Source organism: Eublepharis macularius, chromosome 5, assembly GCF_028583425.1.
Source record: "Eublepharis macularius isolate TG4126 chromosome 5, MPM_Emac_v1.0, whole genome shotgun sequence".
NCBI lineage: Eukaryota > Metazoa > Chordata > Lepidosauria > Squamata > Eublepharidae > Eublepharis > Eublepharis macularius.
The window spans coordinates 18,332,109-18,359,763 of NC_072794.1; the positions used below are offsets into that span (position 1 = coordinate 18,332,109).

General features: G+C 43.7%; 1 protein-coding gene across 1 annotated transcript; it reads right to left on the reverse strand.

The window, feature by feature from the left end:
* Nucleotides 1-7,821: 7,821 nt before the first annotated feature.
* Nucleotides 7,822-26,936, reverse strand: LOC129330828 (radial spoke head protein 3 homolog B-like). Its single transcript, XM_054981038.1, has 9 exons — nt 26,806-26,936; nt 24,836-24,923; nt 23,721-23,862; nt 22,028-22,173; nt 19,812-20,015; nt 17,465-17,627; nt 15,039-15,125; nt 12,033-12,437; nt 7,822-9,217 (listed from the first exon to the last, which is right to left on the reverse strand). The coding sequence occupies exons 1-8, from the start codon at nt 26,934-26,936 to the stop codon at nt 12,049-12,051; spliced, it is 1,350 nt and encodes a 449-aa protein (XP_054837013.1). The 3' UTR covers nt 7,822-9,217; nt 12,033-12,048.
* Between the last annotated feature and the right edge of the window lie 719 nt (nt 26,937-27,655).

Below are 27,655 nucleotides of genomic sequence, written 5' to 3' on the forward strand. Positions count from 1 at the left end.
TGTTAGTCTGTAGTAGCAAAATCACATATATCTGACCAGTGTCTTCTTGCCCTCCATGCATCTGACGAAGAGAACTGTGATTCTCAAAAGCCTATGCTACAATAAAGATGGTTAGTCTTAAAGGTGCTACTGGACTCTTTTTGATTAAACAGAGACTGGAACAGAACTGAACAAAGAGCAATAAAACTTCAGTATATCTTTCTAGTTAATTGCCCCCCAATAAACTGCCCCCCAATAGAGAATCCCACTTCTACTTCATTAAGCGTAAAGACTCCCATTCCTATGCAGGGAAACCTTACTTGACAGTTAAGTGGTTACATGCAAATACGTTTTCTAACTAAGTAACATAAACAACAGGTTAACTCTTGCAAGACTGAATGTAAACACTGGCTGATTTCCAACACACTCTGTACCTAACCTGCGTACAGACTTAATACTCCACACACTCAGGTTGCAGTTTAGAATCTATATCTATATTGATATACCTCCCCCTGTTCCTGCAACTTTCCCCTCTCAGGTATCACAAACAAACAATTGCCTCCCCTACTTATCCCTGTACTGCTTCCCATGGTAGAACTGAGCACATCAGCCATAAAAAAAGGAAGCCCAGAACATTGCTTGGAAGCATGTGAGTCATCTACCTAGAGAGAAAACAGGGTCTTAGATACCTTCTGTGGAGAATTAAAGATAGCAATAAGATGCTCAGTGCACGAACACATTCTTTGGTATGTGCACGCATTCTTCTCCATGAATTTGGCTAATCTCATATGAACTTTAAGAACAGCAATGCAGTATCAAAGCAATAGTCCATCTAGTCCAGCATCCTGATTCACACACTGTCCAACCAAAGACACCACCCCTCAGAAGGCCCACAAGCAGGTCATAGAAGTCCACGTGCGCACGTGCGCACTCACATACGCACACAGCAAATAAGTGGAAGGAATCAAACTGCACACATTCCAATCTCAGAATTCATTTTAGAAATTCTTCTAGTCAATTAAGCATTAAGGAAGAGATAAAGGTGGTCCACTGCGAAACCTTGGAACAATTAAAGACATTGAGGACACCTGCTCATCTCTCTTTTCCCACCCCAGATGATTACTAATTCAACGTGGTGAGCAGAACCCAGATTGTTTTGAGCCTTGGTTTCTTCTGAAGATAACCCTGTTTGGTGGTTCTGCTGGAAATTCAATTCCTTTTTATGGTGCTTCCAAAGGTGAGGAGGAGGTGCCACAGAAGGAAATAGACATGGTTGACTGGAACGCTAGCCATGCTTAGATGACTTCAGCTGAGAATGTCCATCTCTAATCACCACTCCCAGCCACTGCCCTGGCCCTAACACACCATCCATATCTTTATTCTTTTCAGACATTACGATAAGCTTACTATTAGCTGCTTCGTTTTTTAGAAGCCATGCACCAGAAGTAAAATAAAAGTCAGGAGTGCAACATTCTGTAAAAACTTTTATCTACTGCAGGAAGTGTTCCCTACTGAATCACCCATAAAACTAGAACCATTTGAACATGGAAAAGAACAACATGGCCCATTATACTCTCTAGCGTTCCATAGGAAAAAGTTTAGTTGTTATGAAGACGACAGTGGAGGAGACCATAGAACAATATTCTGGATAGAAGGACTAATCTGTGATGTGTGTTGGCCTGGATCTAATGGGATCCAATTTGTCCAAGAACTGATTTAATTGAGAAAATCTAGAAACGGTATGATGGAGAATGGCACCAATCAGAGGGTCAGGAGCCACGGCTCAGTGGTAGAACATCTGCTTGACTAGTAGAAGGTCCCCAGTTCAATTCCCAACCTTTTCAGTGAAAAGGGTCAGGTGATGTGAAAGAGTTTTATATGAGATTCTGGAGAGCCACTGCCTGTCAGAGTCAGCAGCAATAATGACCTTAATGGATCAAAGATCTTACTCAGAATAAGACAGGTGCAAGTATTCAAAGTGCCCTGACCCGGATAGCCCAGATAAGCCTGATCTCATCACATCTCAGATTCTCCCTACACGAGACCTCTTACACAAGGATGCTCAAGTGTAACACACAATGTTAGCCGGGAAGTGTAGTTTAAAAAGGTTTGCCTCCCCGACTGGGAGGTGAAATTAACAGAGCAAAGAGGAAATTAACAAACCCTCGGAGGAGCGATCTTTGCAGCTAAGTACAGAGGAGAAATTGACAGAACCTTTGGCTCTATCTTTTTAAAGTATGCTTCTTGGCTAGCATTGCGTCTCTCTACACTTGAGCATTCTCATGTAAGGGGTCTCGTGTAGAGAGACTCTCAGAAGATAAGCAGGGCTGGTCTGGCTTAGTAGTTGGATGGGAGACCTCCAATAAAGACCAGGGTTGCAGAGGCAGGAAATGGCAAACCACCTCTGTTAGTATCTTGCCATGAAAACCCCACCAGGGGTCACCATAAGCCAGCTATGACTTGAGGGCACTCTGCCCCGTGTATTCAGAGTATGGCTGGTTCTTAATTTGGGTCAGTTGTGGCTGAGCCAGCGTCACGCTTTAGTTAGGGTGCTGACCTAGGACCAGGGAAAGCTGGGTTTGAGTCTCCCATCACCCATGACCTTGGACAGCTCACCCTCAAACTGAGGAAAAATAGAAGGTAACAGAAAGAGCCATGTATGCCACCTGGAGATCCAGGGCAGGGGGAGCAGGGGTGGGGAGAGGCAAGATAAAAATGCTTTGGCAACTCTTCAGCTTTTCCTTATAAGGAAGGTGACTGAAACTCTTGATTGTGTGAGTTCCATTTTGGAGACGGGACAGTTTTGAAAATGCAGCTGCACCGAAGTTCTACGTATCTAAGTCCAATGCTTTCATTTTCTTCATCTGGCAACATTTCACAGAAAAAAAGTAGGGGTAAAAGCATAATCTCTCTTGTTGTTTATGCTAAAAACTTTTCTTCTTGAAACAAAAAAGCTCGTACCGATTCTACTCTCAGTCATAGGGGTGTTTATCGTTCTCCAGTCATTCTTTCACCAGCCACCCGTGTTTTATTAGTCACCCTCCACGTCCCTCAAGTGTCCGTTTATTTGCTCAGAGTTATAAAAATATACAGAGAGGAGTGTTGGCTGTTCCAGGAGGAGAGGATTTTTTATTTTCTCGAGCACTGGCCAGGAAGAATTCCGTTTGCAAATGGAGAAGTAAGAGTTTGTCTCAGGTTTTCTTCAGGACTTCAGTAAGGTTCGGAAAAGGTTGCTGCGAGCATCACAGTAGGTTTTTGGCAAAGATTGGAAAGATTGCAGAAAGTCCATGTCCATCCCCTGTCCCTGTTACCTGATAATCTGAGATAGACTACCACTGAATAAGGAATCTTTATGAGGTTGTAGATGCAGAGGAGTTAGCCGTGTTAGTCTGTGGTAGCAAAATCAAAAAGAGTCCAGTAGCACCTTTAACACTAACCAATTTTATTGTAGCATAAGCTTTCGAGAATCAAGTTCTCTTCGTCAGATGCATGGTACAGAAACTGGTCAAATATAGAAGAGGAGGAGGGAGAAGGGGAGGAGAGAGAAGATGCAGTTAGGGGGGGAGAGGGATGGAACCAAAACATTCCTTTGCTAGTAAATGTAAACATCTCCTCTTGGAATGGAGATTAATTGGCTTGTATGAGGCTTCAAAGGAGTTTGCCGTGTTGGTTTGTGGCAGCAAAACAACCAGACCATCCAATTCCAATGCAGCATAAGCCTTCGACAACCACAGCTCTCCCCGCCAGATGCATCTGACAAAGAGAACTGTGGTCCCCAGAAGCCCACGCCAGGTGCCACTGGGCTCCCCCAGACCCCGCCTCTGTAAAGGAAATCTGTTACCTGTGATAATGTGATAACCATTCATAGTCCCTATTCAGTCCCAGCTTGACAGAGTCAAATTTTCATATGAATTCCAATTCAGCAGCCTCCCGTTGGATTCTGTTTTTGAAAGGTTTCTGTTGAACTACAGCAACCTTTAAGTCTTCCATGGAATGTCCTGGTAGATTGAAGTGTTCTCCCACTGGTTTCTGGATGTTTCCATTTCTAATGTCAGATTTGTGTTCATTTATTCTTTTGCGTAGAGGTTGGCTGGTTTGTCCAATGTACAGAGCAGAAGGACATTGTTGGCACATGAGGGCATATATCAGATTGGAGGATGAGCAGCTGTAAGAGCCAGAGATGCTGTAGTTGATGCCATTGGGTCCTGTAATTGTATTCCCTGGGTAGATATAGGGGCAGAGCTGGCATCTGGGTCTGTTGCAGGGCCTGGTACCTGTGCTGGTGACTCTGCTGGCCGATTCATGATTGTGAGTGAGAAGTCGTTTAAGGTTGGGGGGGCTGTCTGTAGGCAAGGAAAGGTCTTCCACCACTGTACAACTACATAATGGATGAATAAATACCACCTTATACCGGAAACCAACAGACCGATACTCATATCTACATGCCTCCAGCTACCACCCTAAACATACCACTCGGTCTATTGTCTACAGCCAAGCCTTACGTTACAACCGTATCTGCTCCAATGCTCTCGACCGAGACTCACAGTTAAGAGATTTACAACAAGCATTTTTGGGACTACAGTACCCACCAAATGAAGTGAAGAAACAAATCAACAGGGCCAGACTAGTACCCAGAAACAGTCTGCTCCAGGACAAACCTAAAGGAACTAACAACAGAACACCACTGGTTGTCACCTATAGCTCCCAGCTCAAACCCATCCAACGTATCATCAGTGAGCTACAACCCATCCTGGAAAATGATACCTCTCTCTCAGAAGTCCTGGGTGGAAGACCTTTCCTTGCTTACAGACAGCCCCCCAATCTTAAACGACTTCTCACTTACAATCATGAATCGGCCAGCAGAGTCACCAGCACAGGTACCAGGCCCTGCAACAGACCCAGATGCCAGCTCTGCCCCTATATCTACCCAAGGAATACAATTACAGGACCCAATGGCACCAACTACAGTGTCTCTGGCTCTTACAGCTGCTCATCCTCCAATCTGATATATGCCCTCATGTGCCAACAATGTCCTTCTGCTCTGTACATTGGACAAACCAGCCAACCTCTACGCAAAAGAATAAATGGACACAAATCTGACATTAGAAATGGAAACATCCAGAAACCAGTGGGAGAACACTTCAATCTACCAGGACATTCCATGGAAGACTTAAAGGTTGCTGTAGTTCAACAGAAACCTTTCAAAAACAGAATCCAACAGGAGGCCGCTGAATTGGAATTCATATGCAAATTTGACTCTGTCAAGCTGGGACTGAATAGGGACTATGAATGGTTATCACATTATCACAGGTAACAGATTTCCTTTACAGAGGCAGGGTCTGGGGGAGCCCAGTGGCACCTGGCGTGGGCTTCTGGGGACCACAGTTCTCTTTGTCAGATGCATCTGGCGGGGAGAGCTGTGGTTGTCGAAGGCTTATGCTGCATTGGAATTGGATGGTCTGGTTGTTTTGCTGCCACAAACCAACACGGCAAACTCCTTTGAAGCCTCACACAAGCCAATTAATCTCCATACCAAGAGGAGATGTTTACATTTACTAGCAAAGGAATGTTTTGGTTCCATCCCTCTCTCTCCCCCCCAACTGCATCTTCTCTCTCCTCCCCTTCTCCCCCCTCCTCTTCTATATTTGACCAGTTTCTGTACCATGCATCTGACGAAGAGAACTTGATTCTTGAAAGCTTATGCTACAATAAAATTGGTTAGTCTTAAAGGTGCTAATGGACTCTTTTTGATTTTATGAGGTTGGACAAATTATACCTTTTCTGTCCCATCCTCCCCCCTCCCCCATATATTTTCATTGTAAGCCTTTTCATTTCACCCATTTTCATAGCTGGTGTTCCTAGTTTTTCTTTTATAAGAGACAATGGGTGAAAAATATTTCTTTTCTTTGTTTATATTTCATATTTCTCCCTAGCGGAGACTCAAAGAGGTCTACACTGTTCTCCTCTCTCCATTTAAACATGAAAATGGCATTCACAGGCACACAAATACTCAGTGGCTCAGTTTGCTCGAGGGATAACTTAGAACATTGTTCTAAGAGAAATTTAAAAGGTCGCTATTGTGGCCTTCTTTTTGAATCAAATCAAAAGTTCTTCCAAACTATCACCTTCTTTTCCAGTGACTGAGCAAATGTCCCAATTGAAGTTCACAGAAAAAGGTAGGAACGCAGTAGCTCAAACTTGTTAGTGTCTGATCCACAGAGATAGACTGTCTCCTACCATGGGGGCACTGTTCATGGCTAATGTCAAGGAAGGGGAAAAAAAGAATTTTTATTTATTATTTATTCATTTCTCCCCAATGGGAGCCCAAAACAGCTTACATAATACATTTCATCATACAGTGAGTTTCTCCTCCATTTGTTCTTCTCTACAGGATCAAACCTGCCTTGATCCACTGCCAGGAACAGCAGGGCATAGTCTAATAAACAATAAGTCTATTTGCCCTGACACCCTTCAACAACAGGCCTGATGCCTTCAGATGTTCACAAGTAAGACAGCAGCATTTGAGTCCAGTGGCACCTTAGAGACCAACAAGATTTTCAAGGTATAAGCTTTTGAGGGTCCAAGATCCAAGTAGGAGTGGAGATCCCTGAACTTTTATATCCTAGTCAAGAGGTGGGAGGTGGGAGGGATGAAGCAAAGAAGAGAGTCAGGATATAAAGGTACATGCAGTTAGGTAAAGGTAAATATATATGTACATGTATAGCTACAGTGCAGAGTGCAAAGTTCCTTTAATCATTGGAGCCCTAGGACGCAAGTAACAGTGCCTCAGCAAAAAAAAATTGACAGGCCCCTAGTCCCTGCGGCGCCCCTAGGCCAAAGCCTAGTCAGCCTTATGAATAATACAGCCCTGCCTATGCCCCACAATCATCTGGAATATTCTGCGTGGAAAGCGTGTGCTCTGACACTGAGCTACGGCCCTCAAAAGTGTAACAACAACAACAACAACATTTGATTTATATACCGCCCTTCAGGACAATTTAATGCCCACTCAGAGCGGTTTACAAAGTATGTTATCATTATCCTCATGACAATAATTACCCTGTGAGGTGGGTGGGGCTGAGAGAGCTCCAAGAAGCTGTGACTGACCCAAGGTCACCCAGCTGGCTTCAAGTGGAAGAGTGGGGAATCAAACCCGGTTCTCCAGATTAGAGTCCCGCACTCTTGACCACTACACCAAAATGCCGAGGATTTTTCCTTGTGTTTATGTGCCTTCTACAAAGTCAGACCACTGTTCCATCCTGGACACGGCGCTGTCTTCTCTGACTGTGTTTTTCAGCTAAATGTCTTTCTCAGACCAAGTTTCCCTTAAAGAGAGGGATAATCCTGGGATCCTCTGCATGAAGAGCATATGTTCTTGTGCTCTCTGAGCTGTGCCCCTGTTGGCGTACCAAATTGTGGGTCAGAGAAGACAAAGCCAAGGAGGTGGGACCCCATCTCTCTTAAACTCCTCAAGTCATTTCCAGACTAGAAATCCACAAACCATCTGTTCAGGGTTTCCAAGCCTGGCCTGGGAAATTCCTGGAGATTTGGGGACGGTGCCTAAGAAAAATGGAGTTTAGAGAGAGGAGGGAACTCAGAGGAGACACAATGTCATTCTAGAACTTCAGTTTCTTTAGACTCTATGGCATACCACAGAGTCTGCATGCCAAGGCTACCATTTCCTCCAGTAAAACTGTTCTCTTTAGGCTGCAGATCAGATGTAATAATGGTAGAATCCCAGTCCCATCCTGAGGTTGTTCACCCTAAACCCATTACCAGACCTTCCTGCTCCAAAAAGCTGAAGAAGTACTTTTACAAGGCCGCTGCGGATCTTTTTGTGGTATCCTCTTTATTATCGGTACACACAAAATATATTTCGGTAGAGAGAAACACATTTAACAATAGATTCCTTACCAAAGCCAACATACACATTAAGAAACAGCACACGTAGAGTCCTCCCAAGCAATGCATTTGGAATGCACCATTCTCTAACTGAACCCCCACATACAGAAAACTAGCACATCATGGAGAAGGCCAGAATGGTTCTTTATCATGTGCTACATGTCTTTAGGCAGGGGATCTTCAACACAAAGGAGAATTCCATCATGTAAATACATATATTGCTTCTGCACACATATCCTGAAGTGGTATAGTCAAGAACTGTTTATCGCAGATATTTCCTGAACGTGCAGCTTGGTTCCCAAACAGAAATATAAGTGGATCAGGAAATAACATTTACCATGCCCATTTTAATAAATCAAAGTTTTTAGAATCAGGGTTGCAATTTAGTATGTTTCTTGTACATTTCTGGGGGTTAAAAAAAATATATGATTACTAGTTTGTGTTAAATTTTCAAATTAGGGGGGAAATCAACTGGGCCAAAAAAACTGTAGGTGGCTTCCTGGCTCAGGTAATGGCAGTGCCTTCCTCTGACATAAGAAGCCTTCCTCCAACAAGAGAAGAAGACGCCGCAGTTAGCCAAGCAGAGTGGCAGCATGCAAAAAATAATCAGCTGAAGTTTCTAATGTGAAACTCACACGGTTATTTAAATAACAGGCCAGCAGAGACACTACATCAGACACTCCATTTACTTCCTCGGTGATTCGTTTTACACTGGCAAATGAACATTTTAAAGCATTTCTTTTTTGTGCTGAAGTCATGAATAAATCAGACTTAAAATGCAATCAAGGAAAAAACAACAACAAAATGTTCCTAAATTTTCTATTATCTATAGATATAGATGCACATTAGCAGAAAAACTAAGCGGCAGCATTCAACAGAAGGCAAAATACAAACACAACATCTTTAACAATCAGAAGAGAAAGCTCTTATAACCTATTTACTGGAAACATTTTATAAAAGCCAAAAGAATGTTTGGAAAAACTAACCAACTCACACAACCCGGCAGAAGCTTGTTGTTATTGTGTCCAATTAAACTGCAAGTCCGTGGATTTCTCAGTTGGACTTAATCCCAACTAACTTTTGCTGGATTGCATTTAGCAAGTTAGTGCATTGAAACTTCTCAAACAAGAATGCAAAAACTAAAGCCTATTTATTGAAAAAATATAGAAATCGATGTCTTTACATAGGGCTGACAGGGAGGGCTCTTGCAAACGTTTCTAGAACTCATCTCTTGCGGTTTCATTCCCTGCCCACCAGAACTAATGAAATGTGATCATTTGTCGATGGTTTTTCACAACTGTGCTGGAGCAAAGTCATGTTGTATCTGCTGAGTTCCCTGTAAAGGCAAGGCAAAATTAAGTTGTGAGCGTTGGCATGATTCACTTCTAGAAAAGCTAATAAACAATTATGTGCACCCCTCTGCAACAGCTTCCGATTCCTTCAGTCCATTTCCATCTCTCCCCGGTGTAAACATTACAAAAAAGTAATCTTTTGTATGTATGGTTGTGCTAAAATTCTCTTTGTGAGAGGATCAGAACAATCCACAAAATGAATTTCCACACAGTCCATACATCGGATTGCATCAAGGCAGGAGTTTCTTTCAGCGCTATTTTATCAACATTTGGAAATTAGAAATGGAGTGATGGAGGATTCGTAATGCGCATTGGTTTTGAGGTAGAGGACTCGATAATTCAAAAACCAGAAATAAATTGGGAGGAGAAAGTTTTGGAAGCCTTCCCCCATCCATATGTTTCAATAGCTAAGACTTGCTCAACTCACCAGTGGCTGATTCCGCACACGTTGGATAATGCACTTCCAATTCTCTTTAGAGATCATTTGGAACTGAATTTTTCGAGTGTGAAACAAAAAATCCACTTCCAAACGATAGCTAAAGTGCATTGAAAGAGCATTATCCAACGTGTGCGGAATCAGCCACAGTGACAAGTTCACCAAATACAGTGCAGGGATCTTCTCTCTTAGCTTGCAAACTAAATCAACACAGAGCTCGTTAACGCCTTTCTTCTCCTTCTGCTCTCCACCCTCGGGCAGACTAATGACTTGGCTGGAGCACAAAGCAATGGAGCTAACCTCCCAGCCAGCAGTAGCAAGAAAGAGATCCTGGCTCTGCTCAGGTTCCTGACAGGCAGCATCAATCGATCACATTTTTATCCTGCCCTTCCTACAAAAAAGCTCAGGGAGGCACACAAGATTCTCCCGTCCTCCAGCTGAGCTTCGCAACAAGGTAAATTAAGCTGAGTGTGTGCCTGGCTTAAGGTCATCAAGCAAGCTTCATGATGGAGTGAGGATTTGAATCTGGGTTGCCCCGGTTCTAATCTCTGACCACTAGACCATACGAACCACTAATTCTAACCACTAGACAACCCTAACCACTATTCTCTAACCACTAGACCACACTGCATTCCCCCCCTTTTCCCCTACAAACCCATGAACTTGAGAAGTAAAACCATCTAAACAAGGGGGGAACTACCACACTCCTCCCCATCCTTTTGTCCCGGATGCAGTCATTTAAAAGTATCTTAGAAATAGACACTGGATCATCAATCAATGGATATTAAAGCCCCTGGACCTCAGTATGTTTGTCTCCCTAGTCCAAGCTGTTTGCATCACACAAGTAGAAGTCAGGTATGCCTATTTTGGTATCATTTGTAAAATTTATACTGGTCATAAAACATTACAAGACCCGTCTTTGCTAGGAATAACTATCAAGTAATTCCTTTTCTCTGTGCCTTATAAGGGTCCTGTGACTCTCACGTGGTGTCAGAGTGATATATAGAAGGCTGCTCTAGCCTTTTTAATTCCAATGGAGACCCCTCCTTTGTTTGTTTCTCATTCCAAAGACCTAGGGTGCAACCTGACCTCAAAGGCACCAGTGTCTATCTACTTGCCTGCCAGCTTTCAGCACAGAGATGAAAGGTCTCTTCTTTTCCCCCTAACTCTTTTTTTTCATATTGTAGCATCCAGCCCGAGGAAGAGTTCTGGTGAACTCAAAGGCTTGCGTGCTGGTTTTGCGTCCTTGTAGCTAGTCCTAGTAAAATGGATTGTGATTTTTTTTATTTTAAATCCGTCAGGCTGTAAAGAACCTTTGCCTATTTCAGGAGGGAGCAACTCAGCGTTGCTTTGGACTTCCCAATGGCGCCACTGACACCTAGTGGCAAGGTGTGGGGAATATCAGCAAAGAGATACGCAGGTTGCTGTCCGCAGGTCTTTCTTGCTATTGGTAGCTCTGCTCTTGGAGTAGGCGAAAGTTCCTCAGAGAAAAGTGCCACCATGAGTGAAATAATTTCACAGGATCCAACCTCTGTGTGTGTGAAGTACCGTCAAGTCAATAAAGCTAGGGAAAATGGAAGGCAGCAGGAAAAGAGGAAGGCCTAAAACGAGATGGCTTGACTCAATAAAAGAAGCCACGTCCTCGAGTTTGCAGGATCTGAGCAAGTCTGTTAATGATAGGATGTTTTGGAAGTCTTTCATTCATAGGGTCGCCACAGGTTGGGGGCAACTTGACAGCACATAACACAAAGTACTGTCAAGTCACAATTGACTTACGGCGACTCCAGCAAGGGGCTGTCAAGGCAAATGAGAAGCAGAGGCAGTTTGCCATTGCCTATCCCCCGAAGAGTCTTCCTTGGTGGTCTCTCATCCAAGTACCGACCCTGCTTAGCTTCCGAGATCTGACAAGATCAGGCTATACCATGCTGCCTTCTCTCCCAGATCCAACCTAATGTTCCTGTTTTAAATATATATTTATCAATTTTTACAAACAAATATGGTTATGACATGAGGGGAAAAAGCAAGGTCCAAGAGACTAATATAGCCATTGGTCCATCTAGCTCAGTAGAGTCTCTTCTTAGCAGCAGCAGCAGCTCTCCGGGATCTCAGGCACAGAAAGGCCTTTCCCTGGACCTGCTCCCCAAGATCTTGTATCTGCAGATGCTGGGAACTAATCCTGGGACCTTCTGCATGCAAAGCAGGTAGATAAAATAGCAACTATAACATCTGTGGTTATCTGGTAACTGCTACCCACTAGTCTCTGCTTTAAGAAGCAACATATTTCATTATGATCTTTTTGATACCCTTCAACTTAAGTAACAATGTGTTCCCCTTCTTGGCTGATTCTGTATGTTTCCCATTACCTGGTTTGTTTGGTCTTCACTGTGGTTCATCATCCTTGGTTTCTAGTTCTTCTGCTGCTTTGGCCTGATCTGAGGCTTCCAGCTGAGCTGAGCCTTCTGCCTGATCTGGGGCTTCCAGCTGAGCTGAGCCTTCTGCCTGATCTGAGGCTTCCAGCTGAGCTGAGCCTTCTGCTTGATCCGAGGCTTCCAGCTGACCTGAATATATTGGTTGCTCTGAGGTTTCGGGCTGGGCTGAGCCTTCCAGCTGATCCGAGAGCTCTGTTCCTATAACAACTTCAACAGAGGGTTTGCGATCGGCTTCCTCATCAGAATGTTGGATAACTTCTTGTGGTTGGCCAATCGTTGGCAGCATTATTCCCATTTCATAAGCGCCTAACCGCATTCCCATCGTGTCACGAATTAAGCCTGCAAAGTGAATTTGTTATGTTGCATTAAAATCAATCCAAAATGAATCATCAACAAAATCCCATAACATAGCAGCTTTTAAAATGTCTGCTTCTGGAAGGAACATGCTCCATACATACCTCTGAATTTTTAAATTTCTCTACATTCAAAAGACACCACTTCTTTCTTTATTCTGCAACCACAACACGGGGCCCAGCATCCTCCTTAAAATTGCGGCAAGGCCTAGTTAACTTGGCCTCCCTGGATGCTACCCTGCCTTTATACTGTTGGCTTTTTAAAAAAGGGATAAACAGACTCAAGGAGGAGGGAAGGCCTATCAATGGCTACTGACCACATCCACTGTTTTGCCAAGGAGAAATGATCCTCATCCCCTAAGGAATACAGAGGTAACCAACAACAACACGTTGCGTATATACCCTTCTTCTAGACAGATTGGTGTCCTGCTCAGAACAAAGTCAGAGTCTTTATTATCCGCACAATGCAGCTGGTGAGCTGGGGCTGAGAAGAGTAGCCTATCCAAGGCCACCTGGTGAGCTCATGGCAGTAATGGGGTTCAAACCAGCAGAGTGCTGATTCACAGCCCAACCACTTAACCACTATGCTACAGCAGCTCTCGATAAAGCCATAGAGAGTGAAGGAAAAGAGACAGGTTTTATTACTCTGCTGTAATTTGCAGAAGGGAAGTCAGATGGTAATTAACAAAAGATACACGCTTACACCACTTCAGTTACTGGGAACCCCAGAACGACAACAGACGGACCCCTGGAACTGGCCAACCGCACAGCACTGCTCCATGGTTCCAGCCATCATTGGGATAGTCCCCCGGGTCTTATTTACAGTTTAGGATACATGAATTTCTCCGGTGCTCGTGTTTATACATAACTGACTTTGGGGGGAGTGACACATTCCTAGGCAAACTGATAATGATGTTATACTCCCTCTACTCCCGTACCAGGTTCACTAGTTTAAGATATAAACAATCCTCTTTTGGGGTGATAACAAGGTCGTAAGTGATAAGATGGATGAGTATTAACAGAGAGAAACACATTCAAGGCTATGAGTGATATTCAGGCCTGGCTGCAGAGAAACTGTGCTACACCAACCTAACTCCTTGGATTTATGGTGGTTTTTAGCAACGAAACTACAACCACTAAATGGAACTTCTGTGTACAGAGGCAGTCTATCAAAGAGGGCCTTCATGCCCTACTTTGTGGGCTTTCCAGAGGCATCTGACTGGATAGAAGGATGAGAAACCAGATGGATCTCCCGCTCTACTGACACATAGGTCAGTGCTGCAAACTTTGCTAATGCCAAAAACTTTGGCGGAGAGGTGCATCCCTGAATCTCAGCCATCAACATCAGCAAAGAGCGGGAAGCCTGAAGGCAAAGGAAGGATGAACCCACACAATTGCCACGAGGGACAAAATGCCAATCATACGTTTTGCTAAAGGCACAAGATTCGCAGACTCACCCCAAGCTCTGTGCAACATGTCCATCTCTGCACAATTGGATTCAGAAGGAGGGGTAAAATATTTGTGGAAATCTATAGTTACTCCAACGCACAACTCTTGTTAAAACCATTACTGGCAGTTACATTTTAAATTGTAGCAAGTTAATTCTTCCACCTACTCGTTTTGAATATCATTTTTTTAAAAAAATTAGGGAAGTGGTTTTTTTGAAATCTTCCACACCCCAGTTTCTCCGTAGAGATTCCATATAGCCGGGTGATATGATGGATCACATGGATTTCTTCTGGCCTTCTCCTCCAGCTCAAGGAGCACTCCTCAATGTATGGAGCACACAAGGCTCCTTAGGGGACAGATCCATGGCATCTAACTCCTTGCTTCCAGAAGGGGAACAGTCATTAAGATTTCTCCACTGTTCCTTTCTTTACTTTCAGGATTTTGTACTGACCGCTGCACATGCATGGTTGGCCACGCATCTCAGATCTGTCTGTTCGTTTCACACCCTTTCTCCCGAAGCATTATTGTTCATTGGAATAAAAGTTGTGAAGGAACGAATCTGGGTACAAATGTGTATACGGATGGATTAAGATTCCTTTCTGGGAAGATTGTTTTCCAGCTCTCTGCATGGATAAACACGCCACACAAAAGTGAGCTCAATTTTGACCGTATGTGCAGTTGTATTAAGCGGTTGTGCATCAAACTGGGCATGAGTGAATAACAGAATTAATTTGAGAAGTTCTCATAATGATACAAAATAGTAAAGAGTCCAGTAGCACCTTTAAGACTAACCAACTTTATTGTAGCATAAGCTTTCAAGAGCCACAGCTCTCTTTGTCAGATGCATGCTGAGAGCTGTGGCTCTCGAAAGCTTATGCTACAATAAAGCTGGTTAGTCTTAAAGGTGCTACTGGACTCTTTACTATTTTGCTACTACAGACTAACACGGCTAACTCCTCTGGATCCTAATGATACAGAAATTAAGAGAATGGTGCAAAAATTAGAATTCTGGGGATGATGGGAAATCTGGTCATCCTGAAACATTAACCAATTTATAATCTCCTTTTTGATTCTTTTTTAAAGAAAAAGCCAAAGCAGAAAATCTCTCAGCATGAGTATAAAATGCAATTTAACTTACTGTCAATCATGATTCCTCCCAGAATCCTCTTCTCTATGGTCTCTTCTACTTTGTCCATCAACCACGGCAAGTATCCAATTTCAATATCTGTACAATACAAGAAAGAGAAATGTAAATGTAATTCTTTTCAAATCAACACTCCTGACAGTGCTACAAGGAAATAAGGAGCGCTGTGGAATTCATTTCCTCCAGAACTACACACCATTGTCAAGCCCAAGAGGACTGGCTGTTGTCATGGAGGACTGAATCCCTCAGATCTGTACAAGAAGCCATCCCCTGATGTGAGAGGCTGTCTCATCAGAAAAAGGTTCTTTGCATTGAAGGACAGCACCCCAGAATAGATCAATGGAATCGGACCCAAACATTTTCAATTCATTTAAATAAATGGTGATGTGGACTATATTTGACCCTGTCTGTATGGCTCTGTGCCTGGTTTTAGGGAACCCAACAGGTGGCTTTCTTTGAGAGTAGTTGAGGCTGAACCTGGGACCTTCTGCATGCAACGACGGTGCTCTGCCATTGAGTCAGCGCTGCCTCTGATGAAGACCATGTGGGGGATGGTTGCTCAGCTAAAGCTGCCATCCAGTGAGTTGGATTGCTGGGCTGTCTAACTCAATTGCTGTTTCTGCTGACTGGGAGCAGCTCTCCAAAGTCTAAAGCAGGGAGATCTGCAACCTGAAACCCATTTTTCAACGGGAGATGCCAAGGACTGAACTTGGGACTTCAGGCACACAAAAAGACACACTCTACCATGTAATCCCAGCCTGTAATCCCAGCCTGAACACGGGAGGCTGAGGCCGGCGGATTGCTTGAGGTCGGGAGTTCGTAACCGCAGTTGTGTAACGTCAGTGGACGTCCTTTGCTGTGTCTGTGAGCCAGAAAGGGTCTTGTGGGGTGGCCCGGCTCGTTCTGCGGAGCATGAGAAGCTCCAGCGATCACGAGGGTCGGGCATCTGACGAAGAGAACTTGATTCTCGAAAGCTTATGCTACAATTATATTGGTTAGTCTTAAAGGTGCTACTGGACTCTTTTTGATTTTACTACCACAGACTAACACGGCTAACTCCTCTGCATCTATGAACTCTACCATGTGTAATATCTTTATTCGTTTATGAAACGTCCTTAAATTTTGAACACTGTCAGCCTGTTCTCTGTTTGTAAGCCTGTTCTCTGCAAACACACTGCACCTATTCAGTCTTGCGGTAATGGGGCAAGGCTCACCAACCTTTGAATGCTGAAGCTCAAAAGTGCCAAGTTGTGATAGGTCATCCCCATGCTCACTTGTAGGAGTGAAGCAGAAGGCGCGGCAACTGAGTGGATTCTTTAAACAGCAGGGGGGTGATGCCTGGTTTATTTTTGGGTAACCCCAGGGAGCAAGGGAAAGGGTTGGAGTTGCTGAGCAGAGATGTGGGATGGCCGCAGGGTTTTCCTACCTCCCAGCGACCAGCTAGAAGAAAAAGATGGACCCTTCAAAGGGGCCAGCTAGACAAGCCTGCCCCCTCCCCATCTCTCATCTACGAGCAGAATATCTGTAGGATCCAATGCCATTGGATATGCAAATCCTTAGCTTTATTTTTGGGTTCGTGACCAGGCAAAAATAAGAACATAACTGGGTCGAGACAAGCAGTTGGATTTAAAACTGGGTTTTTTGCTTCTGACCCAACACAATTTTTTTAAAAACTCAGCAACAACTGATACTTTTTTTAAAAAGGTCATTTCAGCTGAGAGAAGGGAGAAGAAAGAAAGAAACAGATAAAAGGATACCAAAAGTCTGGGAAGAAAACCAAGGGAAGGAAATCCCCGAGTTGCGGCGCCATTACAGCAAAACCGGTCTTCAATGACTACCCATTTTATCTCCAAAGAGAGGCCATGCAGAGGAAGCCTAATGAAATAGATGGGCAGCCTTGTATGGGAGCAAGCAGTCCTTGACATATCCTGGGTCGTTTACTGTTTCGATCTTTAAAGATCACGACCAGCACTCCACCCAGAGTCTCTCTACATGGGACATCTTACACAAGGATGCTCAAGTGTAGGAAAGCGCAATGTTAGCTGAGAAGCATAGTTTAAATTTCACCTCTCTACACAGAGCCATCAGAGATCACTCCTCAGAGGGTTTGTTAATTTCATCTTCACCTCCCTGAAGGGGGGAGGCGAAGATAAAATTAACAAACCTTTTCAACTACGCTTCCCAGCTATGCTTCCTTTTAAACTACGCTTCCCAGCTAACATTGCGTCTCCCTATACTTGAGCATCCTCATATAAGATGTCTCGTGTAGAGAGACTCCCAGATGCAAACAGGCAGCCAGTGTAGGCCTTTTAGAGGCTTTCTATTTCTGAACTCAAGACAGGACCCATGGACTTTCCTAAGCAGTCTTCCATGCAGAGATTTTTAGATCTAACCAGGCTGTTGCTTTTATGGTCACGTACCTCTTTCCACCGGATCAAAGAAGTATCCACTATCTCGAAGGCTACCGAAGACGGAAGGAATGAGGTCGGACAGGTACCGCTGAGCAAATGCCCGAGCTGCAATTTTTTCAGAGGTCTCCTTCTGTTTCTGCAGGACTTCCAGTTGCTGTTTCCTACGGCGGAACTGTAAAGGAGAACAAAGGATGCCTCTTGCTTTCAAAAAATGATTGGTGTCAACATTTCTACCTCCCCCCTCCCGCCCTGCAAAATGGGGGAAGTCTATGGAAGTCCAATCTGAAGATCCTGGCTTGGATCGCAGAGATCTGTTCTGCTTACGGCAGCTTGAAGATTCTCATGTGTCAGAGGAAGGCTACTTGTACTGGAGAAATCTGCTGCTGCTAGCAGAATGGATCCATAGGATGGACACCTTTCCTGACCCCGGTGAATTAAAACCCATCACCTTCATATATACAAAGTGAGGCTGCAGGTAGAATTCCAAAACTGGTTCAAAGCACAAGGAAGAGCAAGTAAAAGAATGCATGATTAAGAGGGCAAAAAATTGTGGACATGATATATTAATGGAGCAATGGGAAAATATGTGGATAAGGGGGCTGAAATTTACACTAAGCTCGAGTATTAAATAAAAATTTTACAAAATGCTGTATTGTTGGAATATGACTCCTGAAAAATTGGCTAGAATGTATAAGGGGACATCAAATGTATGTTGGAAATGTGCTAAACCAGAAGGTACATTTCTTCATATGTGGTGGACATGTAAGAAAGCAAAGAGTTTTTGGTTACAGATACAATCATTGATTCAGAAGATTTTGAAGATTAAACTTCAGCTGAAACCAGAGACTTTTCTGTTGGGAACAATGGACAGCCAGTTGGAAAAAAGTTTTAGAACACTGTTTTTATACTTTATTACTGCAGCAAGAGTACTTTATGGACAAAAGTGGAAAACTACAACATTGCCTACAGTGGAGGAATGGTTGACAAAAGTTTTGGAGTTTGCGTTAATGGCAAAATTTACTGCATTAATTAGAGAAAGGACATTAGTTTACTTCTTGACAAAATGGAAACTGCTAATAGACTTTTTGCATGAAATGCAAAAGGATTTGATGACATCTGGATTTATGGATTGAGAAACAGGAACAATAGAAAAAAGAGGGAGTTTGTGACTAACTTAGAATAAGTGGGACTCTAGAAATGATATATACTGGTGGCAGAGAAAATCGGAACTCAACTTGTAGTGTAATCTATGTGTTTTTTAATTTTCTTTTTCTCTTAATTTTATAGATATATGTATTGTTAAGTGTGTTATGTTTAGAATTGTGTGTTTTTTCTTGTTCTCTATGTTTGTTGTTTATTGTCTATGGTGTGTAGTTTATAGTTTATATAAAGAAAAATTTAGTCCAAAAGAAAGAAAGAAAGAAAGAAAGAAAGAAAGAAAGAAAGAAAGAAAGAAAGAAAGAAAGAAAGAAAGAAAGAAAGAAAGAAAGAAAGAAAGAAAGAAAGAAAGAAAGAAAGAAAGAAAGAAAGAAAGAAAGAAAGAAAGAAAGAAAGAAAGAACAAGAGACTGGAGTGTCCCTCAAGCCTCAGATCAAATTGCGCCCTCCAAACAGCGGAACTGCTCTGTTATCATTTCAGAACAGATTAACTTCTCTGCTGACCCCACCTTGCCCCGCAAGCAATATTAACAGTTTACTTTTTTTTGCTTCTATTAAAAATACCCCCCCCCCAAAATCTGCATCTATGTTGAAGGTTGTTTATTCATATACTTCACATTTATATTGCAATTTCTGTGTTCAAAGCATTTTCCTCAAATTAAGAGAACGAGCATAATATGGTAGTCAGATTGTCAGACTAGGATCTGGGCAGCCAGGTTTGAATCTCCGCTCTGCCATGGAAGCTTGCTGAGGGGCTTTGGGCCAGTCACTCTCTCTCAGCCTAACCTACTTCATAGGGCTGTTGTGAGGATAAAATGGAGGAAGTGCAGATGATGTACACCGCCTTGAACTCCTTGACAGGCCAAGCACACAGGAGAAGTTTGATCGAAAATTCAACCCACCTGGATCCCCCCCTGGTGTCTTACCCACAATGCAATGCCACCTCCCACTTGTTAAGAAGTCTCCCTGGACTCTACTGCTCATTTACTCTCTTTTGCCTCTAGCATTCAGAAGGTAAGGGCACTCCATGCCTTGACTGGATCTTGCATGAGGCGCTGCTCAGTACCTGGCCTCTATTTTAAATGGGGTAACATGAAAGTCAATTAAAACATTTTAAAGAAAATGGATTAATCTGATTCACCTGCTACTCGGCTAGAGATGCCTCTCCTAGCTCTCCACCAAGTTACTACCACCCTCACCTTCTCGTCTCGGTGGCGTCTCTCCTGCTCCTCCAGGCGCTGCAGCTCTGCAAGCTCTGCCCGGCGCAGTTCATGAAAGGCGTACTGGAGCGCCTGCAGACGGGCCAGCTCTTCCTCCTCCATGACTTCCAGCAGAGCCTGTTCGATGGTTTTCCCGACTAAAACCTCGAGCATTGGCTTGACTTCAATATCGAAATCAAACAGCTGAGAAAGAATGAAAAGGGGGAGGGCATCAGTTGATATCTCCCAAATGTTACCCAAAGGAAAGATCTCCTTGCAAGTTGGGGTAATTAGAGTGCAAGGAGGGCGGCGAGAGGGCGTAACTTTGGGATCTCCCCCAATGTGTACAGGGATTGTCCCAGCTAGAGAACTCTTTCAATGACCAGACAGAGGTTTCAACCAAAAAGTATTTTTTGTATTAACAATAACAAAGATCATCAGCACACAAAACACACACAGCACACACTCAAAGCTAACTGGAAAGCAGTGGTGAAAGTTGGATAGGATTTAAGGGATTGGATGATATTTACCATCCAGATGAGGGTGTTCAGGAGAGAGGGCATTTGAGCAACCTGTGCATCAAGGCAGAAGAGCTCAAATAGAGGTTCGAGGGTGGATGCTGGATCCAGGAGCATGCGCACAGCTATGGCAGAGGGGTGGTCCAATTATATTGTGGATCCTACCGAGCGGCAAGATGGCATCTTCTGCCCCCAAAACAAAGACCTAAAGGTAGTTCCTGGGATGGGACAAAGGACTGAGAAGTTCACCCCAGGGCAAGACAAAGAGCTGGCGAATTGTCTTCAAAGTGGGACAATGAACCAGCAAACCCTCTCTGGGGTGTGACAATGAAATAAGGAAGTTTGATTAGGTCTTCCCAAGTGGAACTAAAGTTATTAATGAATGACGATCTGCAAAGGGGATGGGTGAGGCTATCAGCTTCCTGAATTGCCTATGAATAGGAAAGTGGTTATGGGGAGATCAGTAGAGTGTGTTGCACTGATTAATTTAGGAACTCTGGGAAGGCTCAGGATCCTTAGTGTGCCTCCAAGGCATGGGAGAGGGTGAGCTGGCCTCACCTGTCATTCCCCATGTTATTCCTCACCTGTCATTCCATCTCCCAGCCAGGATCTGGCTTCCATTTTTCTGCCTTCTTGAGCAGTACTTTTAGTGCTTAAAGCACATTTAGAGAAGGGGCTTACGGCATAACCATAATCATAAGCCTTCTAATATTGTGGGGGCGTCTGACTGCTAACACAAACTGATAGACAGCTTTAAAAGGGGCTCAGACAGAGGGCCAAGCTACAAGTGACGAATGACACTCGAATGGCAAGTGGATCGAGTGGAGCGCAAGTGGAGGGTAAGTGAACAGGGAGAAATACACTTGCCGTTCAAGTGTCATTCGTCACTTACAGCTTGGCCCAGAGTCATGGAGGACAGGTCTATCAGTGGCTACGAGCCATGTTGACTAAAGAGAACTTCCACATTCAGAGGCAGTCAACCTCTGAATAGCAGCGCCAAGAGGCAACTTCGGGGGAAGGCCTTGGCCTCTATGCCCTGTTGTTGGCCCTCCGTAGCAACTTGGTGGCCACTGTGTGAGATGGGATGACCGACTGGATGGACTGCTGGTCTGATCCAACAGGGCTCTTATGTTCTTAACCAATTTTTTTTCCTGCCAGTTTTTCAAAGACACAAAAGATAATTTGTGAGTAATTTAGGAACCTAGGTAGGGGTTTATTTGGACATTAAAAATGACAGAAGTGCTGGAAAGCCAGCCAGTTTCCTTTTAAAGCAGAAAAATGCCCTGTGGGTGTGTACCATAACACCTGAGAATTAGCATGGCCTGCAGTTGGGGCAATCGTATCATTGAATGCTCCTCCATACAGCACCCCCCCCCCCAGTCCCTAGAGAGGCTATAATATTATCTATTTTCTATGTACGGGGATTTAAAAAAAAATACGGAACAGCATTCAGATTTCTTGAATGAAGAAAATTCAGAATGTATAGAATTCTTTGAATATAGGAGACTAGCATGTCTGGAAGAACTGGCTAAAAACTATCCCTCCAACCCAATCTTCTTCCTGCTATGGTTGTCTCTGGAGGGGTTGCTGTGCAATCTGTTGTATTGTACACAATCAGAATTTCCTGTCTGGATCAGTCCAAAGGAACCTCTCTCAAGATTTTGCCATTTTGAAATCCTTCCCTCAAGTCTGCAATACCTCTCCTTCCAATATCTGAGTGGCCACATCTCGACCAGACTTTGCAGGAATGAAAAGGGGTGTTGCTGGTCGGTCCAAAAATGCATCCGTTTGACATTCCACATCAACTTCTACAATGCGGTCAGCAAGCTCTTCCAGGTATAATTCTGAAAAGGTGACACAACCATTATTTTGCATATTTTACATATTTTGATTGCCTCGGTTGGCTGCTCATGTTCCACCATAAACAGATGTCCCCCTTCCACCAAGCCTTCATCCCTTCCTTCACCCCAAAAAACATTTTTCTTCATCAGAGGAAGATTTGATCCATCAGAAAAAGTCATTCTCCATTGTGGGAAGTCTTTTTCTGCTGAAGGAAGATGTAGCGGATCAGAGTCATATGATACGGCCCGATATCCACTCACTCCAAATATTCACGGTATGCAAGCACTTGCCACGCAAAGGGATGGGAAGACAGAGAGAGCTCCAGAAAGGGGTAAAAACTGAGCATTTGTCGGGGTGCTGACATCTGTTTTTGGATTTGTTTCTATTTTTGTGAATGACCTAATTCTCCTTTCTCTATCAGTTTCACAGTCTTTTTAAAAAAATACACAGTTTGGATGGTGTATTGTTATCCTATCACTTTGCTCTGTTAACAGAACAGCCTCTCGCACTGGAGGAAGGTGCTGTTGTTAGCTGTCTGGAGTGACAGGATACAACCCAGTATTAAACAGAACATATATATTTCATATATATGAATACTCTCTAAGGCTGCTTTATTCCAATAATGTGGAACAACTCATGTTTTGGAAGGGGGAAGGCAATCAAAGGAGATGCAGGTACAATTTGCAAAAGAGAGGAATCCAAATGAGAAAAGGGACTCCCGGGTCAAAATTGCAGGGATGAGAATTTAGGATGGAAGAGCTGAAGTGCATGTGTTTGTGTCAGCAAGTCACAATTCACTTATGGTAACCCCAGCAAGGGGTTTTCAAGGCAAGTGAGAAGCAAAGGTGGTTGGCCGGCACCTTCTTCTGCAGAGTCCTCCTTGGTGGTCACCCATCCAAGTACCAACCCTGCTAAGTTTCCGAAATCTAACGAAATCAGCCTATACCATGCCGCCTTTCCTCCCAGGGCTGACTTACAATTTTACATATTTATATTTGTGTTTTCCCCTTTCCATACATAGAAGAGATGGAAGCACCATCAGGAAACCTTAAAGACATTCTGGCTTGCACCAACAGAAGGCTTGCCACTGCCAACCAGTGAACCACTGGCCAATTTCCACTGGACTACCTGGTACCTTCTATTTGCTGGGACCCTTGCAAAGTGTGTTGGACCAAGTTTGGGCTCAGTCTGATTCAGCCAGAAAGGCATTTCTGAGTGTTGGACATGCTTCCAGAAGAATAGGGAAGTGATCTTTGTGCCAGCTTTGCAAAGCATTTTGCACATGGAGTGACTGAGGCAGAGAGAGTTGGGGGGGGGGGGAATCTGGCTCCAATCCAGTTCAGTCCAGAAGACATAGATAGGCTCTCCGATGGAGTAGATCCATTCATCCCCCAAGTTGCCTTTCTCCAGGCTAAGGACTGGAAGGTGGAAGGCTTCAAACTTGAGCCAAAAGGGAAGATGGGGAACAAATATTTTAAGAAACAGAGTTTGCTCAGTGGAGTGGTGGTATAGTGGTAGGATCCACCACGTTACCTGTATGGTGCCCTACCTGTCTGCACACTGATATGCCGCCTGCCCTCCAAAGGGTCTGGGGTCCTTGTCTGCAGCTGTTCTCTGGCACGTTTCCTAGCCAGCGCTTTGCGGTGGGCTTCCCTCTGCTTCTGGAGCTCAACAGGGTCAGGTTCGCCACTCTGGAAAGAGATGCGTGGTGAGGAATTTCATTCATTCCTAGTTTGCCATTTCAGATTCCAAGGAACTCTCAACAGCCAACATTGCAACACCTGCTTAGATGTGAGCTTGCATCATAAGCCTCTTTGGACAAATGGACAAATCTACCCCTTTAACATAACTCTCTCACTTAGGGTAAAAGTCTGCTTCCCCCACCCCTTTTCATGCTTAAAAACCAAGTAGTTTGCAAATGATACTTAGAAGTAGATTGCCTCTGAATATGAAGTTATCATGGCTAATAGCTCTCATTTATCCAGCTCTCAGTTAAGAATATACAGGAAGGTCCCTGCTGCATCAGACAAGAAACTGATGTAGTCCAGTAAGCTATCTCCCAAGCTGGCTAATCAGATCTGCCACATTTTTTGTCTTGCCCTTCCACCAAGGCCTACAAGGAGAGGCATGGAGACCAAATCCACCCACTGTTGCTATAACTGATGTTTGGAGGTAGACTGCTCTGGCAGTCTGGCTATGGAGGTTCCATTTAGTCATCATGGCTAGCTTTTGGGATACTTCTTCACAAATTTCTCTAACCTCCTTTCCCAATTGGGTTTCATCACTTACATCTCATAGTGGTGAGTTCCGTAAGTTAATTGTGTGTTTGGTGTAGTGTTAAGAGCGCGGGACTCTGATGTGGAGAACCGGGTTTGATTCCCCACTCCTCCACTTGTAGCCAGCTGGGTGACCGTGGGCTAGTCATGGCTCTCTGGAGCTCTCTCAGCCCCACCCACCTCACAGGGTGTTTTGTTGTAGGGATAATATGACATACTTTGTAAACTGCTCTGAGTGGACATTAAGTTGTCCTGAAGGGCGGTATATAAATCGAATGTTATTATATAAGTCCTTTCTTTGTCTCTAGATTAAAGGTTTTTGAGTAATAATGTCTCTGACTACTCATATTCAAAAGGAAATGTAAGGATTAATGACAGCAGAACCTACCCAAGGTAGCATGTGAAGGGCGTAAGTATTGCCTCGGACCACTCTCCTCTCGTACATAAGATTGGCATAGCGGATTGGTTCCTCATCGCTGTAATGCCCAAAATGAAAGATAGGTGGACAGTCAAAAAGAAGATTCTGAGAAACTAGAACTTAAGAGACCCACTTAATCACACCGAGATGGTCTCGCCTTGCCCGTCACCCTGATTTGCCTCCAGCCATTATCCCTCAGGTTTTCTGTTCACTCAAAGTTTTTTGAGGGGAGGGTTGGTTGATTTGGTTGGTTGGCTGTGTTTGGTTGTATTCTGCTCTGCTGGTTCATTTTTAATAATTAGATTCAATATATGCCTACACACACACATACACAAACAGATTTTTATCCATCATCAGGATGTTTTAGTTGATTTTATGCTGCTAATTGATTGTTCTAACTGAAGTGTGCTTCAGACTCAGAAGCAGTTGGGCTACGAGTCTGGGAGACAAATTAAACAAATGAATCGCTGGAAGCTCAGTTTGGTGTAAGCAGGTTGCAGCTAAGCACTGGGGGCTTTGGTGCAGTGGAACAGTTTGTGTGGCCTCTTCTCTTCCCTCCTTCCAAAGGACAAGTAAAACACCTTCCTTTTGAGGAAGGCCTTAGAGGAAAACAACAGCTTTTGCTGAACGCAGCCTCTTGACTCAGACAGGCCGCTGCTTGCCCAAGTCTCAGGTGCAGAAAGATCTTATCTGAGACTTTTTTTAACTGGATATAGTAACCAGAGGCCCTCTGCAGGCAAAGCTTTTGCTCAGCCATGGAGGTATAGTCTCTCTATAAAAGGAGTTGTAGATTGTCCAGAGTGAACACTGAAAACTGTCTTCAACAGAGTTGAACTACTAGAAAGCCAGTTTGGCGCAGTGGTAAAGAGTGATAGGACTTTAATCTGGAAAACCTGGTTTGATTCCCCACTCCTCTACTTGAAGCCAGTTGGGTGATCTTGAGCCAGTCACAGCTCTCTCAGAGCTCTCTCAGTCTCACCCTCCTCACAGGGTGATTGTTGTGGGGATAACAACAACATACTTTGTAAACTGCTCTGAGTGGACATTAGGTTGTCCTGAAGGGCAGTATATAAATCAAATGTTATTAGAATCGAATGTTATTGCTATTATTGGACCCATCCAGCCCAGTATTGTCTGCTCTGACTGGCAGCGGCTCTCCACAGCAGCTTTCCCAACACTTGAGATTCTTTATTTTAAGCCAAGCATGGTTTTTTAATAGAACCCTGAAGCCATACTTTATAACATACTTTTTCAAAAGTGACACGGAGATGGGGCCCTGCCTCAGTGGTAGAGCATATCTCTAGTTGAAAATGACAGGTAGCAAGTGATGTGGAAGACCTCTGTCTGAGACTCTGGAGAGCCACTGCCAGTCAGAGTAGACAACACTGACCTTGATGGACGAACAGTCTGACCCAGTATAAAGAAGCTTCATGTGTTCATCGGACAAATCCCCTGTCCCCAAGATGCTTATCAGCTACATTTCAACTGGAGGGGAAGAGGCACCAATGAGAGGAGGAAGGGAGAAGAAAAAAAGAAGAAAAGTTGAGCACAGTATAAATGCAACTATGCATGCTTTGGACCGAGAATGACAGGGTTAAGCAGATAGAAGCCTTTGTAGACAAGGTCTATTTAAATTACAATATTCACACACAGAGACACGCATGAATGTATCTGCCATGATAAATCAGTTCACTTTTCACAGCTCACACCTTATTTTCTTGCATGTTTGCTCTAAAAAGACACCTGCATTGCTCCCCGTCTAGAAACTATTTTAAAACAGGCTGCTGTTCTTTGCTTAGAACAAAATGACCCTTCCCCCAAATGTATTGGGGACCCCCTCCCCTTTCTTTATCTGTGTACGTAGCAAAAAACAAAAATGTGGATTTGTATTTTTTGATCCCTTCTCCTTTGGACTGTTACGCTTGTCCTCTGGTACTCACAGCTCTGTGGCTTCCAGGGTACTCCGGTATCGCCGCCTGGAGGGCACAGCCCGGGGGCGGCTGCAGTAGGAATATGTCGTGGCAGGTGCTGCCGTTTCTTCACGGCTGAGGATCACCGAAGTGGAGGCCATGCTGCCTCCAGGACGCACAGGCCTATACTCACAGGCCTGTGGAACGATCCTCCTTGGCAACAGTTGCCAAGGGAGACAGAGTCTGTTCCCTAGCAGTTGTTGCCAAGGTAAACTGATCCGGGGTATACCAGCTGGGCCTACACGCTGCCTGGTGTTTATCCAAGGAAAAAAATCCATTGGGGCTCTTTTTTAGTTTAGAACACAATAATAAGGCAAGACAAAGAGGTCACACCATATGAGAGAATCGTGATAATTATTTTAAGCCATTTGTGGTTTCCGATTCACACTGATAAGCCTAATTTATACAGTGCAAATCTGTAAGGATATCATTTTTTGTTCACAAATCACGAACAATTGTATACCATTTTTGAGGGGAGGGCAATGAAACCGCCTGTTATTCCTGTCCAAATGAAAAGCTTTCATTATGATTGGAGTCAACACGTTTGGTAAAATGAATACACAAGACAGGATTGTTAATATCTCTTCTTATTTTTTGTAACAGTTAACTTTATATTTCATACTGATCCGCTGTCCAATATGTGTTTTTTTAATGTTCCTTGGAAGAACATTGACTCAGGAGTCTGCTGTTAATTCTTAATTATTATTAATTTGTAAACATTCAATCTGATGTTATCCCTGCTGTAGTATTAATATCAGCTTTGGGGGCTTTAAGAATTAGCAGAGGTTTTTTTTTTTAATTAAACAAAATTTTATTAATA

Bases quoted from the DNA above. Each gene is read 5' to 3' on its own strand.
- LOC129330828 (XM_054981038.1), bottom strand. From the start codon at position 26,936: ATGGCCTCCACTTCGGTGATCCTCAGCCGTGAAGAAACGGCAGCACCT. The intron at 24,924-26,805 runs GTGAGTACCAGA...TGGGCATTACAG, and splicing joins ACCCTGGAAGCCACAGAGCT to CGATGAGGAACCAATCCGCT. The intron at 22,174-23,720 runs GTAGGGCACCAT...TCACCTTTTCAG, and splicing joins GCATATCAGTGTGCAGACAG to AATTATACCTGGAAGAGCTT.